A 20,886-nucleotide genomic window follows, 5' to 3' on the forward strand; every position below is an offset into this window, starting at 1 on the left:
TTCACAGCAGTTCAAATTTATTTCCAGCTTTTAGGAATAAAATTTCTCAGTGTAAATGTGTGAATTTGATCTGTAGTTCCAAGAAACTCTAAGATACTTACGGTACAGAGAAGACCTAACTTTACCTTCAAGAAAGTGGTCCCAGAACCAGTCTGACAGAATTTGAGAAATGTTTGTACAATACTCTCTGGCATATGGTATGAGTCTTGTGGATGCTGCTGTGCAGGGCCAGGACTCAATAATCCTTGAACGTCTCTTCCAATTCTGGATATTCTGTGATTGATCACAAGCTAACTCCATTGACCTAACCAGTGATGCTGGCATTGATTTACGCTACTGTCAAAACACTTATGTTCCTAGATCACTACAGAAATGTCCATAATATTCACTGTATTGGTTTACTTGTTTATTGCAAGTCCAGATCACCCCTCCCTGTGAGAAACTTTTGGCAGAAGAGGAACATGTAGTTCTTCATCAGCCCAATCAAACCTGTTCTTTCATCTCCCTGTGGAATAGACTCATTCTTTTCTATTTTCAGGCTTCAATTTAGACATGTTTGATAACACTTAATTTTCTTCTCCAGTATGACATCAACAACTCCTTTACACCATCCCTTTTCTGTAATAAGGATGGGAAATTGCCAGAGAACCAGACGAACAGTGGTATGTCTTCTAATGATATGAAGGAAATTTCTTTGGAACTTTGCTTTTCCATGGCCTGCAAGGACTGCCTGGTTCTTTTCCTTCACATGGCAAATGACTGGGAAGGTAAAGGAAAGAGCTGTCTAATGCAGACAGTCCTACCATGCCCCTCCTGATACCCAGGTGTGGGTTGATGGTGGGGCCTCACCTGCCCCATGCCCAGGGCTGTGCCCGATGCCAGGGCTGTAACTGCCTCAGTGCCTCCAGCTCCTGGCTGGAGCCAAGGGACAGGTGCTGACTGCAGCCCTTACCCTGCTGCCCTGGGCAGCCATAGACAGGGCCAGCTTCAAGAGAGTCCCCCATGCTCACAGTATGGGAATACAGCTAGAGAATGGGACTCAAAGTACTGCTCCACTCACTACAAATGAGCTAACTTTGGCGGGCCGCAAGCCCTGGCAAGTCACGGCAGAACCCTGAAGGAGGAAGCCAATGATAATGGTGTCCTTCATTTGGGACATATCACACAGGACCATACATGCCTGTGTGAGTCTTTGCAAAGCTATGATTTAGCAATGTGTCTTGGTTTAGATAGACAGGTATCTGCCAGGGAGGGTTGGAGTCTTTCTTAAAATGTAAGCCTCCCTTCCCCTTTTCCAAATTATCATAAATTTGCAATTAATAGGCTGTCAGGCAAAGATTTTGGGAATAGGTATAGCAGTTCTTTAATAGGGATATAAAAATACAGATGTTGTAGTACAGAAGAATAAGCAAACAAATAAACAAACAAGAAATCCTAGAAAACCCTGACAGAGTCAGAAATACAACCTGACACCCTGTTGGTCAGGGTGTTGGACGCAGTCCAAAGTAAGCCCTCCTGGAGTGGCAGATGTAGTTCTGTTGGAGCAGAGATGGTCCTGTTGAAGAAAAAAGGGTCTAGTAATGGTGAGATGGGTCCGGTCTTCTTCCAGAGATCCGGTGGAAAAACTGGATATCTAGTGGGACTGTGGCTCCTTTTTATTTAGGTTAAGATGGTTTGGCTCCTCCTCCCTGTGTGGAGCAGCTTACAATAGTGCAGTGTGATGTGTAATGTTATTGATAAGCACTTAATGGTCCATTAGCAGAAGACATTCCTATGGAAGTAGTGATACAATGAAGAGAGATAAGTAGCACTCCACCATCTGATAAGTGACACTGACTCATTTGGGCAAAGATAAGCAATTCTGCTCCACTCAGATGGAATAGAATAACATACTCTTTACAAAACCCATGACACAATGTTACTAAGAGATGTGATTGTTGCTGATTTTAGTTACAGCTGAAAAGGTTTACATATTAAGCTATGTAATCAACAAAATCGGCTTCATGAATGCAAACCATGGACCCTGTCTCTTCAATCACCAACATGACAATGCTGACATGCTGGTTCCTACAAGTAAATGCACCTGGTTTTTGGGCATGTCCTGCCCACAAACCTTAAGAAAGAAGACTCAAAAGGGAAACAAGCCTTCCAAAGCAAATCTCCAGTTACCATCACACCCTAAGATAGAGGCCTGTACTCCTCTCTATTATTTACTTTACAGTAACTTCACCAATTTTGTGTCAACCTTAATTGCACCAGTGAGGATGATATCTGTCAGACTTAATACTGGTGAGAAAATGCATTTTCAAAAAGTGCTGCAAAATCGTAAAATTATGAAACTAGGTTACCTGGATTTGGCTGAAGATACTCTATTGTCTTTGCCATTATTTCCATAACTGCCCTGCTGGTAACATCCACTTTCTAGAGGACAGAGAGTTAAACAAAAAGAAACATGAAAGTTAGACAAAAAGAAGTTTTTCTCTCAGTTTCTTCTTACAAATTTTTTGAACTCTTCTTATAATTTTATTTTTATGTGCTTCAGAACAGGCCTGGTACCAGAATGGTGGTAATACCTGGAAACATACTAAAGCATGAGCCCACCATTTCAGTTTATAGCAGGTCCATTCTCAAGTAAGGCCATTACTACAGAGTACCTCAGAATGCGTTAGGAATTTAATATGTTGTCCAGTGTTATTGATACATTTGATCATTGTACAGTGCTAATTCTTTATATCACCCTGGGAACCATCCACAATAGTGAAAACTTTTTGATAGAACAGTCACTGACAACTTCTTGGACAACTGTCTACCTTTGATCCCCTAATAACTGGCAAAATGAGAGGAAAGCAGAAGTCACTGCTAACAATAAAATGGGCTGTTTACTCTTTCAAGAGAAAGGTCTGGTAAAACTGGGGTAAGGAAGACTAAATATCACTCCGTTCCCAGTTTCAAGAAACCTATCAGCATGAATGCACTGACCATTTTTTCCCTCCGGCTGATTCCCATATTTAGGATTTCAAAAACTTAGAACTGAATAGCATTACTTTCTTCTACTTTATTTTGTAGTAAGAAGTCTTCCTTTCGCAGGAAGCAGTCCCCATCCACATCCTAAACTGAATGTAGCAAAGTATGCCACTATCCTTTCTCTCAGAATCAGGTCTCAGAGGAAAAATTCTACTTTGGCAGATAGGGCGATCCCAATAATGTCCTGTACTCTGTATTTATGAGGACACATTGCATTCCTCTGCAGGGTAGCTTGTGTCCCACAGAGTGAACTCCTTTATCATAATGGCAAGTTCCTATTTTAAAAAAGAACACCTGAGATAGGTTGGGTGCATCATGCTGTCAGGATGACTTTCTGTTTCCTGTTGCCACTGCCATCTGCCAGGTCTTGCTCTATCCTTCACACAGAGAAGCAGGAGAGGTCTGCCAGACATGGGTGAGCAAGTAGCTAAACTGCCTGGCAGGGAACACAGAAGTGGCTAGGAGGCTGCAGAGGATAGTGGGGATGAGGAAACAGAAGGCCAGGGACGTGCAGAAGGATCATGTCCATTGCCTGCAGGAAAGTTGGCAGTGGACGCAGGGCCCGGTGAGGAGCGTGAAGGCAACTGTAAGTTGACTCCATTCCCTCCTCAACTTTCAGTGCTCCTGTCTCCTGGGCTGCCAACCCATCCTGCTCACAAGCACGATGTGGGACCCACACCTGGCTCTTGCAATGTCATGTTTTCCTCTCTAAACTTTACCCCAGTTTTCCGAATCCTTGTTAATATCTTCCAGTAGGAATGCCTATACAGGTTACCCCATTCAAACAGAAGCTGAGAGGGAGAAACCAGCTCTGTGCTCACTTTATTTTCCATCCAAGATTTTTCCCCCACCTCATTATACAAATGCACATATAAATAGCTTCTTTTTCTCTTAATCAGTTATATATCAGATACGTACTTTACAAATCCCCCCTAGTGCAACCGTTTATTACAAGATTTGGTAGTACCTTTCAAAGTTGAATCCTGAAAAAATGCTGCCCCTACTGATTCTTTCAGGTGAAATACTGTCACTCCCACACACAGCTGTGGCTTTTTTTCTTTTTTTTCCCCTCCTCTGAGACACTCAATGCTATCACTGCCAGTCTCACCAAGAAGCCTGTTGGAGGGTTAGACCCATCTGCCTGTATCACGTTGCCAGTGGATGCTGCCTAACAGGACCTCTGAACCCATGAATGAGCATCTCAATGCCACTGTCAAGCCCAGTGCCTTGATACTCAAGGAGCTGAGAATTACTGACACCCTTTGCCACTTAAATGGCTGTCTTGTATACTGACTCAGTTTTCAGAGATCCTCTACAATAGTTTAAATGCAGCTAATTTGTAGCTGACTTTAGCCTCAATCTCTGAATGAAATATTTGCATTATAGGGTGCTATACATTACATATCCCTTGGTTAGAAAACAAATAGAAAATGGAAAACTCAGCCCTCTCAGGCCCTGTTAAATAAAAGTTAAGTACTTCAAAATTTTCTGAGTGATTCCAGGACAAAATCTCCGAAATTCCTGTCCTAGAAAGAAAAAAATGCACAGTAATAGTGAATATACAATGTATTTAGACTTACCCTTTCCATTTCTTTGAAATCATCATCTAACTTTGTTCCTTCTGCACCTCCTACTTTTTCACTCACTTTCTGCAAATAAAAAAAGAACAACAAACAGATTCAGCAACAACCGAAAAATCTAGCTATAACATTTCCTGGTAGAAATGCTAGGGTTTTTTCTGCTAAGTCAGTACAAGAGTCAGACTTATTATTCCTTCTGAAAAACTTATTTCAAACACACTCTAAAGTTAAACACTCAGAAATAACATATTACTGCTTAAGCCTCAGAGACCCAATCTTTGACCAAGGATAGAAACCACACCTAAGCACAAAGCAGTAAGAAGCTCCCAAGGCATGGCTCTAGCCATCCAGAAGGCAAGAGGCACCCATGCCTGAGAACTTTCAGATATTGACTCAACGTGAAGTAGATCATCAATAAAAAATCAAGAGGTTATATATAAACTTGATAGACAGATAGGGAGACTGATTTTAAAAACCCCCTATATTCACACCATGAAAGAGCTTGAGTGTTATGTAAGTAATATATAAAATAGACAACTCACTTATTTAGAAAGAAAGAAATAAAGGGAACTCTGGTAATATAATTTTAGCAAATACTCTGAGTTTTTTATAAAATATTCAGTCTGAAAACTAATTGGAAAATTATATTGTGCTACTATTTCATTTCCCTGATACAATGTAATACATTGAACCATGTTTCCTTTTACAGTCAATAATATTGACAATAATAAACTTGAATGGTAACTGTTATGCAGCAGCATTCAAAATGGATTTTAACAACTGCATTGTCAGTCACAAAGTCTTTTAGTGGTACTATCCCTCAACTAAATCAGGTGCATATAACTCAGTGAATGTATTAATCTTTTATTGGGATGATATTTTTCATAAGAAATTAATCACCATATAAGTTATTAACTACTGGTTTCAGAGAAGTGATTCCAGTAATAAACAAGAAGAAGGAAAGGAAAATTTTCACTTTTCCCCTCTTGACTGAACTGCTGTGGTAAGTCCTTTATAGTATTTTTTAGTATAAAGAGAAGTACCCACCATCACTCACATGCAATTAGTAAAATCTAGACATCTGTATGATTTTAAATTCACTTCAGTTCACTACAAAAAAGCTGCAAGTGCATCATGGCCAAGTACTTACTAATGTAGGCTGTAATTATCTGTGCAATTGGAAATAGCTATCAGCTCTCTTTGTTTTCTGTCAGCATCTCACAAATTAGTAGCCAAAACGGTGCACTAATGAAACAATTCTATGACAAAAACAAGGAACGGTATTTACCCCATCTTTCCCATACATAACGGATGTGCAAAACCATAAGAGACACCCTCTTATCAATTATCTGGATACAAATGAATTTGTGTGGTCTGTATTACCAAACTTGTGCCCTTCAGAGATAAGTGAAGAGCCCCAAGAGAATCAAACACAGTACTGTTAGTAGTGTGGACAAGGGATAGTTTCACTGTTCTAAAAGTTTTTATTCATTTTTAGTTTCACGAATGAATCTTCTGCAAATGGATATCCTACTATAGACAATATGGCTAAATCTGCACAGGAGATTCCTACCATAAGGATTTCACATCCCTGAAAATAACAGTATGGTAATATGCTAGCACTTAAATATTTAAAATAGATTTTTAATATCTGTAGTTGAACTCTAAGGCTAGAAAGTATTCAAAAGTAATTAATCTCCCAGCCCTTTTAGGCTGTAGCTCTACATTTCATAATTTTGAAATATTTCATGGTTGACGAGGATTTGCAAAGACATGTCTTCTCATCCCCACAGATGCCCTAAACATCCTAATTCACGTCTATAAACCATAGCAACTGCTCCTTTCTTTCACACTCATCACTGCTCTAGCTGAGCAATGTATGACACTTAAAAGCACAAGCCAACAGTTTTCTGGAGTGGTCATTGCATAGTCAAAAAGGCAGGTCACCCCTCTCTTCTAAACTTGCTTTCAGTTTTAGTTCCCCTTGCCAATATTAGGCTCACAGTTACCATCAAGAGTCATTCATTCAAGGAGGCTAAAAAACCCATATGTTAAACAGAAAATTAATTTGTCAAGCTCTGTGACAAGTACTGTTACTAATAGGGGTGAGTCAAAGAAGAGAGAGAGATAACCTGTTAAGTCTTCAGGCCTTCTGGGACTAGGAGTCTCTTCTCTCAGGAGGGTTACATCACAGGCCCTCAACGAACTGTGTTCACCTCCATTACCCAGACAAACCTCTGGTTTGGAGAAGCACTGAGAGACCTCAGGAAAAAAAACCAGATGAACCAAAACGCCACTTAAAAATTTAAGTACTGTTTGGTTTTGATTTTTTTTCCTTGAAGATTACAGACACTCAAGCACTCAAGATGAGAACTCAAAATAAGAATTCAGATTTAAGGATAAAAAAACCCTTAAACCCTCAACTGTTTTTGTTCCTTAGAGTAGAAGGGGATAATCTGCTCAAAAGAGGGTATCATACTCCCTTTTCAAGGTCAAAATCAAAAGTGGTCAGGTGGGACCTTTGGGCCTGAGAAAGGCATTTGCAATAGGGCCTACATCTATGTCGTTGTAGTTGTATTGACTAAATTTAGACGCATTTTTCAGGCTGTTTAAATTCATTCTCCAAATCAACTGTTAAAGCATTTCACTAAGGCTACCACTCCATCAGTATCTAAGATTGTCAGATTTGATTATCATAGGTAATGAAGCCATGCCAGCTTCTATCAGCTCAGGATCTGCTCTCATGCCAAAGATTTCAGAAGCTCTCAGGAACATCGTCAGCTAACAGCTACACCTACCCAGAAACTAAAAGTCTCCCTGGCCACATCATTTCAAGGTATCAACATTTTGATTCTTGCTTTACAACAGATTTAAAATTAGGCTTTTTAGGGAAGGAGGGGATATCCTGAAAACATTTTTATGAATCAAGAATATACAGACTTCTTCTACCCCTAATAATGTCATGCTTTACTGTTGATATCTTCATACTTTATTTGACTGAAAATCAGTGCTATATAGTTGCTTAGAGTAAATTCCAGTTTTATAAAGATCCTATTTCCACCCAGTTAGAATATGAATTTAACATCTGCTGGTCAGAATGGTTTCAGTAGGAACAAAAAAAATTAGTATGATTCTTACACTTAGGCGGATAAAATAAACTTTTTTTTCCCCTGGTAGTTAATATTAAGAACACAGATTTTGGTAAATGTTGACAGGATCTGGAACATAAGCCATAGTAACAGGAATGAGATTTGGTAGATGGATTTCACATGAAAAAAGAAAACATGTTAAGCCATAGTTATGAAGCCATTTGTTCCATTTTTCATATATTTGTGCAAATAACCCTTTTTGGGTTTTTTGTGTATTGCTGTGTTATGATGCAGCATGTCAAAGGACAAAAGAATGCTTGTGCACTCACTATGAATATCCTGAAAATTCCAGTAACCTTTATGGAATACAGTGATGATCACTTACTCAATATCTCACACAGCAGTCCTCTAGATAAGAGTCTCTGATGCTGTCACCTCTCACTATTCACAAATAATAATATAAATCAAGCACACATTGGACAGCTATTCCAGGACACTGCACTGTACCAGAGTTCTGAACAACTCGCAGGTCAAACATCCACGACCAGAAAATCTTGAAGAGTATGATACGACACCACCCAAACCTGAAGATGCAGTAAGACCTGCATTAAACTACACTAGAAGTCACCTGAGTTTGCAGCTCGATTAATTTAATGACATACTAGTTTGGCAGCAAGTATAGAGAGCAGCTGTTGTTCCCATAGAGGAGGAGAAAAATAGCTTTAAATAGATTACCAACACAATCCACTTCCTTTCCCTATGATGCAAATTGAACGCCCTGTTTGCAAAGTGGTCATACCACAGTTAAGACTGAAGAGTAACAGTCTCCTTATTGCATACATTCCTAACTCCAAATACGTATCCATGGCACAATTTTCTATTTCTCAAAGGAAGGCTGTTGAAAGCACAGTCCTATCAAACTGTCACACAGTGGACAGGTCGGTAGAAAGAATTTTTTTATTACTATGAAACCTATGGGAAAGAGCAATGAATGATGAAGCTTACAAATTCCCAATGGAGAAAGATAATGCTCTCTGTAGTTCATGCTCATTACATTCAAGTTCACCCTATTGATTTCTAATTCCTGATTGCTCAGTATTTCTTTCACAGGTTTCTACAGTTTTTCATGCTGCTTTTGCCATTTTGACTTTTTTCTGTCACAATAAGGAAGCACAGTGACAGAATTATCTTCAGGTTTGTTAAAAATTTTCAAACGGGCACTAAAATGATGTGATGCTTTGATGCTTTCAAACACAATGATGATATAGTTGACTTGCAAAAGAAAGTACTGAGAAGTACACATTTTAATGGGAAGAAGTCTGTGTATATATTGTGAAGATTTTCCAGAGATGGCAGGCTTTTCAGAAGAAAACAGTTGAAAAGGAACATTTTGATTAAAAAAAAACCCAGTCTCTAACCAAGACTTTTTTTTAAAGCTTTTCACTCCACACACTACAGTAAGAAAAAAACCTGCCAGTTGCAGGCTAATTTTTGTGTATGGCAGATCCTGCACTGTTTGGCATTTATGGTATCAGAATTTGTTATCACAGAAAACATGGGACATCTACAATTGAGATTTATAATCATGACCCTGGTTCTCTGTAGGTTATGAAACATGTTGTAGCAAATCACATTCTCAGCAATAATAGTCAGTAAGAGAGGAACTCTTCTGCTTTTTCAGATAAATTAGAATAGGAACTGTAAGAAAAACCCACTACAAAATTACATGTAAATTAGCTGCATTTTATACTTTCTCATTCTCAATTGGCATTAAAATATAGAATAACAAAAGGACTTTTCCAGAATAATATGGACATACCTTATCTGAGAAACATTAAGAGGCTGTAGAAAACATCAGCGTTGATTCACAGCCTTTTATCATATACTGAAAATGATTTCAGCTGACATAGAGCAATCTCATTCAATTTTTCCAGAACCATCTAGATAAGGGCAGCCCTCATTTACAAGCCAAATGACCCAGTAACATTAGTTTTGGAAAGCTTCAGGAAACTTAACAAATATGATAAATCTCACAGGAAGCTGAAAGTGTGGGATAAGCCTTTCATTCACACTAGTTATTTGTTAGTGAAATTGAGCAAACCCTACACTTCCATTAAACACAACAGATTTCACAAGGAAAGCTTCTCACACTCAAAGTTGCATTTAGAATTACTTGAATTTTATTCTATTTTTCTTTTAAATATGTAAACAACTTGTGCAAAACAGAGACTGTCAATAGAACAAGACGTGAAAAACCAGAAAAGCCACTTCAGTAGTAAAATGAGATCCAAATTTAACATACTTTTAAGTCACAGTAATGTTCATCTACATTTCATTAGTAAATTTCTCTTCTTCAGCTGTACAGTCACAGTGGCAGGCCACCATACCAGCTGGAGCTCAGCACCTGAAGATCTTTCCCATACAGAACTGAGGAGCACAGTGACACCACGGCTATCACAGAAGCTGTAATGGGTCATGAAAAGAGTGTGAAAGACAAATGTAAAAAAAAAAAAACCCTGGAGATCTAAGAATCTTCAGAGAACTCAATTTTTTATTTCCCGCTCTCCCTGAGACTCTGATCATGTCATTGAGGCTTTGCTTTCTCCATGGAAAAATGAAGAAATGCACTTGCAAAGCACACAGGAAAATGGTTAGCATTAATTTGCACCAGCTACTGTTTGCCATCAGCAGCATCTAAAAGAAATGTTCATGATGTATTTTATGTAAGCATCGGCCACACAAGCCTGAGATTATCTTTTCTTTTGTCCTTCTGTCACTCAGTAGATATATTTAATCAGGGAATAATATACTCTGTCCCCTGATGGAACTGAAATCACTTTCTTTCTGCTAGAAATCTTTCTTTGCTGGCCTGTTCTACCACAACACCAAACTAGCCACAGGCTGTCTAGCTTTATTCATCCTTTAAAGTTGCCTTGATTCTGCTGTTGGATTCAGAGTGTGAACAATGAAGTGTGCTATTCAAAGACAAGGAAGTAAACTGAATTTTGGAAACTCAGGCAGGGAAGGCTATGACTGGACTCTCAAAGGCTTGCCATCTTCTCTCACAAAGCATCTTCTAAATACCCTTTATATATATACAATAGCTTGGCCTTGCTAACCCCCACAGCTGCTAGTAGTAGGGCCCATAGCCCTGTTTATGAGTCCCACTAACAGTCTGAAGGCAGGTCAGAAAGCCAGGGAAATTGGCTGCAGATGTGACATATGTAAGACACAGGAACTGTCAGTGTGAAGGACAAGGCATTGCTAAAGCCTGTCAAACCATGAATGAAACTCTTTGTGGGATAGGCTCTCAAGTAATGCCAGTGTGGAGCAAAAGCAAAATATCTCAGCTGAACCATTTCTCTTCAAGAAGCCTACATAAAGGTTAGAATTCCAACCTCCAACATTGTTACACGGTAAGAATTACGGATTGTGAACCTGTCCCATGTTCCTACTCTTTTCATTTAGATTCAATCCCTTTTTTAATTTTTCATCTTCAGCTAGAGTACTCAAAGGGGAGGGAAGAGGGTGGCTGAAACAATCCTTTCTTCAATCTGATCTAGCCTTTTGCTTTCTAACTACTGCCCAGGACCATACTGCAGAATTTCTGCAACTCCAGCAATACAGGCAAAGTCATTCACATTCAGCGCTAGTGCACAATGTCGAAGTATGCTGCAAGCATCTGCACTGACAGGAGTTAATGCAGAGTCTCTGCTGCAATGCTGCTGCACCGCACTGGAGGCTGTCCTCTGCTAAGTGAACAAAACAAGGTGAGGGCAGGGAAGGAACTGCTGAGGAAGTGCTGATGCAGTACTGCCCCGTGCTGTATCTCAGTAAGGGAAGTCCCTGCCCAGAGGCACCCACACCATGACAGATAAGGTAGATACTGCCCTACGGCCAGCAAAAATTGAAATCAAGGTTATACACTCCTGCGACAGAAGTGGGCCAGTAGCAGAGACACTGCAATGCACCCACGGTAATAGAATTAATTTCACGCATTTAAACTTATTACTGAAGTCTTGCCTGTTTACCAAACACACACTTCAGGAGGCTGGCTCTCTGCGCAGTTTAAGTTCAGCCAGAAAACTGGTCACAACCCCAGCACCTCTGAAGTTTAGAGAGGCCCTGGGAGCTGACAAAGAGAAGCTGGCAGAAGCTCAAAAAGCTGACAGAGAGCTGAAGACAGTCAGAACACTGCGTGCTTTTTGCAACACACTCTGTCCCCAGCAGGACATCAGTATGAGAAAAGGAAGAAATTGGTATTAAAAAGGTGGCTGTTAGCTGGAAGACATGCCAATATCTGCTTTTTAGCAGTACAGGAAAGGAGCAGAGAATCTATTTTTATATGACATCTCTACTTCATGATTCTGGTCAGTCTCTATAGTGAATCTGTGGGCAATAAAATGCCCACAAGATTTTCACTTTTATGCAAAGGGATCTCGAGTCAGACCCTCATTTCTTAAAAGTTCACCACACACCAGTAGTGGGAACCCTGCCCTACACTGCACTGCCACAGAGAAGGAAGACATCTGTGCTATATTTCTCAGGGTGCCAAAAAATTTGGTAGCTGCCTGTTTCTTTAATGTAAGCAGCTCCTTCAGCTGGGTGGTTATAAGGAAATTCTGAGAGAGTGGCAAAACTAGTCCAAACACACTAAAAAATTCTGGAGTTCTCAGGTTTCTTTCTTAGAAAGGTGCACAGCACTGGCTTTCTCATCTGGAATGCTACCAGTTGCCAGCTCCTGACCTATCATGCTCTACTATCATGTATAAATATAGGGTTTGTATTTTAAAGAGTGTACACCGTAAAATGATACATTCATTCAAACTTCCATACCTCTCTCATGTCTACAAAACAATTTTTATCAGGCTTTCGAAGGAAGCTGCTTCCTCTAGGTAGACAGAATTGCAGCTTTAAATTTTGCTGCTGTACTTTAGGGCAGATGAGTGGCACATGTACAATATGACAATATATGGAGTGGAAAAAGAGACGAAAAAGAACACAAACCAGGTATCCATCTAGTTAACATCCTGATCTGCAGCATGTTTATGATGATCCATCTTAGCTAAAGTACACCCATTAACACACTTGCTTCATCCATGTATCTTCTAAATTCAGCAAAAACAATGATTCTACCATCTCACTACTTCACTGGGAACATGCTTACCTTACCACGAAGCAGATGCAATCTGGGCACAGGTGACAGGGAATTGAAAGAATCCTATGCTTTCTTTAACTATGTCACCACACTGCTTGTCCTCACCTACTCCATTTCAGCAGAAAACTGTGTTTCCTGCATCAGTGGTTTAAGCTGCCAGCTGGGAGGCTGAGCTCCTGCTCACTCTTCATGAAGAATGTTTAGTCTTGGCTACTGATCCAGCTGACTTACATGTGCTAGACATCAACTTTGAAAAACACTGAAGTATTTCACAGGCGGTGAGAAATAGTCATAGCGGGTAAAGAATGCTAGGGCACAGTCTACAGCTTGCTAAGATCTCCACAATACAGAGTCCAAATATTTGATCAGCATTATGCAAGCAGTGATGCAACCATGGTGATTGGCAAAGCAGACACGACTTTGTTAGGCAAATCAAATCTGCCCATTTTTAATGAGCACTAAAGCCTTGTAATTTTTCCCTCAATACAGGAATGAATTAAAGTTTAGCAGAAATAAATAGGGCATAACCTGGCAAAAGCCAAACCAAAACAAAACCAACCAAAACCCACCAACAACAGCAACAACAAAACCCACCAAAAAGAACTCAACAACCAAAGAGCAGGAAAAACAACAGCATGAGAAATTTACAGCAACTAATTCCATTTAGGTCATAGTTTACACCTCTACATAATGTATATTAGTCTACATGCCATGGGTGAAAGTTAGCCTAGTCTTTAACATCTGGAAATGTGAGAATGCAGGGAACATTCAGAAGCTGCTAGAGAATAAGAGAACATGGCTTAAATTTCATTCATCAATTTAGCAGCTGTACAAACTGTGCTATTGTGAAGTTGCTCTTGCTACATTTGGAAAAGAGTTTGTTGGAAACTCTCACTGAATTAATTTTTATCCATCTAAGAGAAGATATTAAAAGAAATTTGTGAGGAAAATCCTGTTTGTAAGCTGTTGCTAGTATGGACATACCTTTTATTTCTGGTTTTCCTACTGCCACTACATCTAAAAGGCAGTCTATAGAGCACAGCAAAGTGCCAGTCCAAACTATTTTCTTATGTTGTTGGCAGTCAGTTTTGATAGCTTATTAACTACATACATAACAAGTCAAACCTATCCAACACTTTCAGTTTAATAACAGCACATTTAGAAATTGCTGAGATCTGCTTTAAGGTTAATTTTTTTTTTTTTTTACATGAGCACTATATAAATTAAACTGAATACCTTCCCATTAAACTGATATCCTTGTGTCTCAACTCACCATGTAAGGGCAATATATCCCACACTGGCTTGCTCTCGGGGCTGGAGAAACACTACAATACAACAGCAATGCTCCATCAGCCACTGGGAATTTCTGGGGTGACCCCCTTGATGGAAAGAAAAGGTGGCATGCCTTTTTGTGCTTCTGAGATGTATGCAAGAGAAAAAGGAGAGAAGGGGGACTAAGTGAGTTAGGACTGGATGACACATGCCCAGATATAAGAAGAAAATGACTGGAGACACCACTTAGCCTGACACTGTACTGTGTTATGAGCATGCTACACAGAGCAGAGGCAGCTTTTCCTCTGCAGCTCCACCAAGGTCAGCAGAGGGGTTCAGTCATTATCCCTGGCATGGAGGAAGAGCATACCCTTCCTACCTAAACGAAGGCATAACCACAGCCTTAGGGATTAATATCTAAATTTGAAGATCGTAATTTTCCTCCTTTCAACACTGTGTGTATCAGTTACCAATGATAAAGGTCATTTTAAAATGTAAGGAAACAAAACCTGCATAAATGAACAAGAGACCCACCAGAAGCACCTCTTACATCTATGCAGCCACACAAACCTGTCTGCATTAAGCTAAAGCAGAGATAAGTCTGCTGCTCTTTGATAGGTACTGCTCTCTAAGAGATACCAAAAAATGAGAAAAAATGACCATAAAATCTCCCTGAAAAAAAATTATACGGTAGCATTGATCTCACCAACTGGTTCTTTACTACTGTCACATCTGATCACAATGCAACACAGGAAAACACAACAAACTCTGCCCTAGTTGCAGTAGTGAGTCGATGGTTCTAGCTCGTATTCAAGATATGTCCTCCCCAGGTTTTCCATACTGGCAAGTATTAAAACATGTCATGAATTTTAGGATAAAAACACATTGCAGTCTGTGTGGTATACAAAAGCATGTGTGATCCTTTATATTAATCTGGTAATTAAATAGAGAACATTTATGTTCAAAATTAAATTTACCACATGTCCTTCTGTGGTTATGTAAAAGCAAAAAGTAACAAAAATGCAAACCAGATGAGGTTTTCAAATGTCAAAATTTAAACATCTCAACCACAAATAAAGATACAGCAGTAGCCTCTCAATGTAACTACTGAATGAGACAAATTAGCCTAATTATCAATGTGTTCAGAGCTACTGTCCATTTTCCTCTGCCTTGGAAGTTGCTTAGTAGTATACACAATCTGAAGTAAAAAATAATTCCTGACAAGTCCTAAATGTTTCACACTGTTGTTTCTTGCTTTAAAATACTACATTCAAATTAGTTTCTGAAAGAAACATGCAAGTAAAAATTATATCCAGAAATGGTCAGCTTTGAACATCTTAATATGCCTTGTTAGTCTTGAACTGCCTTATCACTTTCCATCTAGAGAAAATCCTGGACCAGCCTGCACAAACGATTCAGTGACAGGCAGAATCCCCTTGCATTGTAGCACCTGAAGGCTGTTAAGTCCTTGAGGAGCACAGACTTTGCACTGTTCTCTGCTTGTGATGGTGTCTCATGTACCCATAATCTTAAAAAAAAATTTAAACTCATTTATCCTCACAGTCTTCAGAAAACCAGTAAACAAGGAAACCCTGTATTACTGCTGAAACAGACATAAAGACATAATAAGACACCACTTCTTCTCATATGTGGGTGGGTGCCAATGTGTTTTAAATATTTTTCAGTGAGGTATCTCACTGAATGAGCATAATTTAAGCCAAGTTCTGTAATCACCTGCAACCAGATTTCAGCACATACACATTCTTCCCTACGCCACGCCAGCAGAGGGATGGATTAATGAGGATCCCAGTCACCACCACATCTTGGAGTTAGAATGTTTGTTAAGCACAAATTTTCTCAGCAGAAAGGTAGCAAAACTTGCTTCTTAGGAAACATGCTGTAGTTGCCAAAAATGACCTTTCACCTTTTCAGCAGAAAAATTCTCATTGACATTACAAAAAGAAACCAGCAGAAGTGATGCAGTGACCTGCTTCGTGGATGGGGGAAGAAGGGCTGTGGATGTTGTCTACCTGGACTTTAGTAAAGCTGTTGACATGGCCAGGAGAAACCAAATGCATGCATTTTTCACTCTGAAAAACTGGCTGGATGGCTGGACCCAGAGAAGGTGGTGAATGGAGGTAAATCCAGGTGGTGGCTGGTCACCAGTGGGTATTCCTCAGGGCTTGGAACTGGGGCCATTCATATCTTAATGACAGGGTTGAGTTTACCCTTGATGAGTCTGCTGAGGATACCACATGAAACAAAAGAGTTGATTTGCTGGAGGGCAGGGAGGCTCTGCAGAGGGATCTCGAACAATCAGAGCTGGATTGATGGGCCAAGGCTGAGTGTATGAGGTTCAACAAGGCCAAGTGCTGGCTCCTGCCCTTGGGTTACAACAATCCCAGGCAGTACCACAGGCTGGGGACAGAGTAATACAGGTATTACAACACATATCAACACAGATGAATTTATTTCTTTTTTTAATAATAAAAAAACATAGATAGTATCTATGATATACGTATAAAAGTGGACATTTAAGTGCTAGTGCTATTTCACCATTAGCTAATGACAATTAAAAATCAAGGATTTTAGCAGTTGAAAACTATCTAGAAATGAAACTAGGAAGTATGGAGACAGATTAATCATATTGGATTTTGCAATATCTCATTTTTCGTACTCCATTTATGCTGAAAATGTCACTTGTTTTGAAGTTGTGTAGACTGGTGGACAATAAATAAGCTATGTTGTGAATATGGATGAACTGTGAGTAACATTTTCCCTGTGACCCAATTCTTTAGCTACTCTGTGACTGGTAAGATACAGAAAAATAAACTATTTTTATATGTTTTCCTTAAAATATGCAAGAGTTGTGATGGATTTACGAATTTGTCATGTTGTGCCTTCTGATTAAGGCCCACAAATCTCATACCCAGACACTCTATGCCAATATAAACATGGACAAATGCTAAACAAGAGATACAAAAGAGATTTTTACACATAAGGTTAGCAGCACTTTTCAAAAGCTAAAAGAACATCTCATTTAATGACACTGTGAAAATTAGCTTGATAGATACAATCTGAAAAATCAGGGAAAAAAACCTGTATGGAAACATGAGTTTGATACATGATATATTGGTGCTCTCAAGACTTACTTTTTACTTCTTACTCTTCAACCATTAGGTTCTCCACTATGAAAAAGTGCACCATGACAAGGTGGGCCATGATCCATGGAAAGCAAGCTGTGGCTGTTGCAGTGGTTGGAAAACAGGAGCTTGGAGAAGACTTCCTTCCAGCACGACAGAAATGTACCATTGGTTCTGCCATTGTGCTTGTGAAATGGAACAGTGGTATGCCAGGGGTGGGCGGGGGTGTTGGGGCATGGGGTAGAATTAGAAAAGTAAAGCTAACTGCATCTCCTTTTAAACATGTCAAAAGATGTTTAAAATGCACAGCCCAAAGTCTTTTTTCTAAGGGAAGAAAGGCTAACCCCAGACACACACCATCTCCTGTACTTCACAAACATGAGGCAGCATCTATTTGTGGAGCTGTCAGAAAAATCCTAAGGAGCTCTTGTTCTGGTGGCCACCCAACCATTTGTTTTTATTTCTGATCACTACATACCACAGTAGAATCTGTTCATATATCAGTTCTGCCACAAGCTACCCCGACTTAGTTTTCTACAGTTTCACCAGCAGTACAACCTTTGCTAAGATAACCTGGCAGTGCATTCCACTCTCATGACTGATGACCCATTTTATTTAGTAGAAAGTGGGCAGATGAAAAGGCTTTGCTGCTCTACAGTTTCTATTTCATTCTCAAGCTTATCTTACTACAGCACAGCCACTCTGAGGGATAATGCTACTTTAAATTACTGAGGAAATTGAAGAAAGAATTACTGTGCTTAATGGAAAAGAGCATGTAATCTGCTCTTATAACAAACATTTTACTTATCTTTAGGAGTAACTGGTAAGTTTCTAATTCTTATTTGCTGTATCAAGTTCTTCTGTGAAGTTGGGATTTTTCCAACACACTTTTTCTTAACATATGATGTTGCTTCTGTCAAACAGAGCAAAATGAACAGTTAAAATTGCAAATGAGTACTCCCTTTTCTTATACTGTGGGAGTGTCAGAAAAAAAGAGCAAAAAGCCCCTAAGTTTTAAGTGTGAAAAAACACCCTAAAGTAAGGACATTATGCCCTGAAATAGATTTGTCAATAACAAATTTTACAATCCTCCTAAAATTTGAAACTGGAAAAATTAATCAACAGAAAACAATATCAAGTTACAGTTTTGTTCTCCTAAAACAGGAAACAATCCCACTTAAAATTCTGAGAATTTTTACCCCTATATACTGTAGGATTGGGACCAGGTTAACTCACAAACTGACAGAGCTAGCCATTTCTTAAAATGAGACTGCTAATGTTTCTATGTCACTGTTCTTTGTGTGAAGACTAGTATCTACTTCCTCAGTTTTTCTCTCTTTTGTATCCTGGAGCTGTAAGTCTGCCTGGGGAGCACTGGGCCTATTTTTATACACAGTATATACATCATCATGCTAGTTAAATCTGTCAGAACTGTACGCTTGCCACTGCTGAGGCACTCGTGCTGAGGAGAGGTACACCTCAATTCTGACATACCAAATGCAGCAAAAGGATATGTCTAAAAATCTCTCATGTTCCTCATATAGATATAAAGCCTCCTGGAAGCTGCAGACAAAAGCAATAAAACTGAAGCTTTTATGACACTGGCCATCTCATGTGAAAAAATCAAGGAGATTGACTGATCTGAGCTCTGCTCAAACAGGTCAAATGATACAGCATGATGATGTTTTGTTCTTCCCTGCAATCTCTTCTGCATAGTAGGTTCTGATTCAGATTCCCTTTATAAAAACAGTTAGGAACCCACAAGATCAGCACCATTAATAACTGCAGAAAGATATTTTGTAGTTCAGGGCATCTGAACAATACCTATAAACAGCAACTGCCAGTACACTATAGAGTAGATATAGGCATGTTTAGGAATTTCTCAAACAATTTGAATTAAAATTTTGAAGCAAGTGAAGGGAGGAAGGAACTCACATAAAGTGGAGGACGTCCAAAAGAAACTATTAAGATCAACTACTGTACAGGAGAAATTTGTATTGACAGTACATATTCAAGTAGGTTGCTCACAGCTTTTTCCACAAAAATTCTCTGCTGCCTCAGAACTATTTTCAGTGTCATGCAAGTTAGGAAATTTTCTGTAATCTTGCAAGGCTGTGCTGGGCAAGAAAATCATGCTCTTCCTGAGTTGATAAATTTAGATCTTATAGTGTTTCTTATGTTTTTAACAGATCCTATGGAAGACACCTTCCACTAGAAGTTGGTGACCTGTTAATTCACCAACCCCTTTTCTACCATGATATTGGCAGTGTTGAGAACTAAGTCATCAGTAAATATGTGTGGGTTACAAAATAAGGTAAGAAAGGCAGAAGACAACATTACAAATAGAGAATGTGTGAATCCCTCCATATGTGTAAATACCACCAAGTCTTGTTGATTTATCATACCATCAGTGAGATTTCATCTAGTGATTCCCACTTTAAAAGGTACCAGAAAATGCTAAGTAATTAAATACACAAGAGAGACAATTGCTTGCAAAACAAAAATATCACGCAATAGTCTCCATGATCCATGAACTTAATGATATAACGTTTCTTAATTTAGTTACCCAATAAAAAATCCATTCATCTATATCTCTTGATGAGTTAAATGACCAACCATTCTTACTCAGGTAAAGGCATTCTGGCTGTCATTACAGACTTTGCTGCTCCTAAGACACAGCACATCTTACTTTCTTTTGTATGTAACTAAAAGTTATAAATGACGTATTTTGTTTGTACTGAGATGTTAAAATTACTGCATGGTAGCCTGCTTACCTAATAAAAGGTTTTGCTTTTACAAAGAATAAAGTAATAACGGTAATTTCGTATTACATCTGTCAGTCTTATCAATGGAGAAAATGGTAATAAGGGTTTTCAGATATGTCTTGCTGCTTTGTGGATATTTGAGACAATTTCATCAGTATAGTGCAAAGGATTGCTGCGTTTTATCCTAGGCAGTATTTGTAAAAAATTTTAAGGACTAAGTCAGTTAGTGAAACCTTTGTGTCTAGATATCCCACTCCCTTGCTTTCTTTTAATTTCAGTGTTTCTAGTTACCTCACAGAAATACTTTCATCAACAGAGGCAACAAAACTTGATGATGTTAAGGGTGTTGACAAAGCTGCAAAATTAAAATTAGTATCAAACATATCCTGTTTGACACCACTGGGGCACATGTATGTCTATACTGCATAATGCAGCCCCAAGACAAATATACTCAGCTGCCTCTGGGAAAGCTGGCTCATCAATAAGAGCCAGGGTATGATAGATGCAATTGCACAGAAGGCAGTACAGGAAGGCAGAGGAGTGCAGCAAGCCTGGCACACCTTAAATGGCAGCCACCTCTGAGAACAAGGGTCTCCATATTGAGAACAGGCAAACACATCAGGTGTTTGGCTTGACTAAGCAGGCACTCACAGCTGAGCTTCTATGCACAGGAAATGGCAACTGTGAGAGACTGCAAAGAGGGAATGAAGGAATGTGTGTTGCCTGCATATACAGGGACAGCACTGGAAATTTTCAGAGCTCAGTTGAAGCCAGAACTGGCAAAGAACAACAAGAAATGCAGGAAAAGCTTCTTCCATTGTGTTAGAATAAAGAGATAAATGAAGGCCCCTTGCT

The 20,886-nt window shown here is 39.2% G+C and overlaps 1 protein-coding gene across 3 annotated transcripts in view; it reads right to left on the reverse strand.

Moving 5' to 3' along the window:
- SH3GL2 (SH3 domain containing GRB2 like 2, endophilin A1) overlaps positions 1-20,886 on the reverse strand; it is a 96,885-nt gene that overhangs the window by 14,647 nt on the left and 61,352 nt on the right. For all 3 annotated transcript variants that reach the window (XM_066180810.1, XM_066180812.1, XM_066180811.1), the window contains exons 2-3: positions 4,605-4,673; positions 2,349-2,421 (exon numbers count right to left, since the gene is read on the reverse strand). In XM_066180810.1, coding sequence (XP_066036907.1) covers positions 2,349-2,421; positions 4,605-4,673 — 142 coding nt within the window. The remainder of the gene's footprint in view (positions 1-2,348; positions 2,422-4,604; positions 4,674-20,886) is intronic.

The sequence above is a fragment of the Chamaea fasciata genome, unplaced genomic scaffold (genome assembly GCF_029207755.1).
Source record: "Chamaea fasciata isolate MVZ Bird 193981 ecotype frontalis unplaced genomic scaffold, bChaFas1.0.hap1 SCAF_4, whole genome shotgun sequence".
In the NCBI taxonomy this organism is placed as follows: Eukaryota; Metazoa; Chordata; class Aves; order Passeriformes; family Sylviidae; genus Chamaea; species Chamaea fasciata.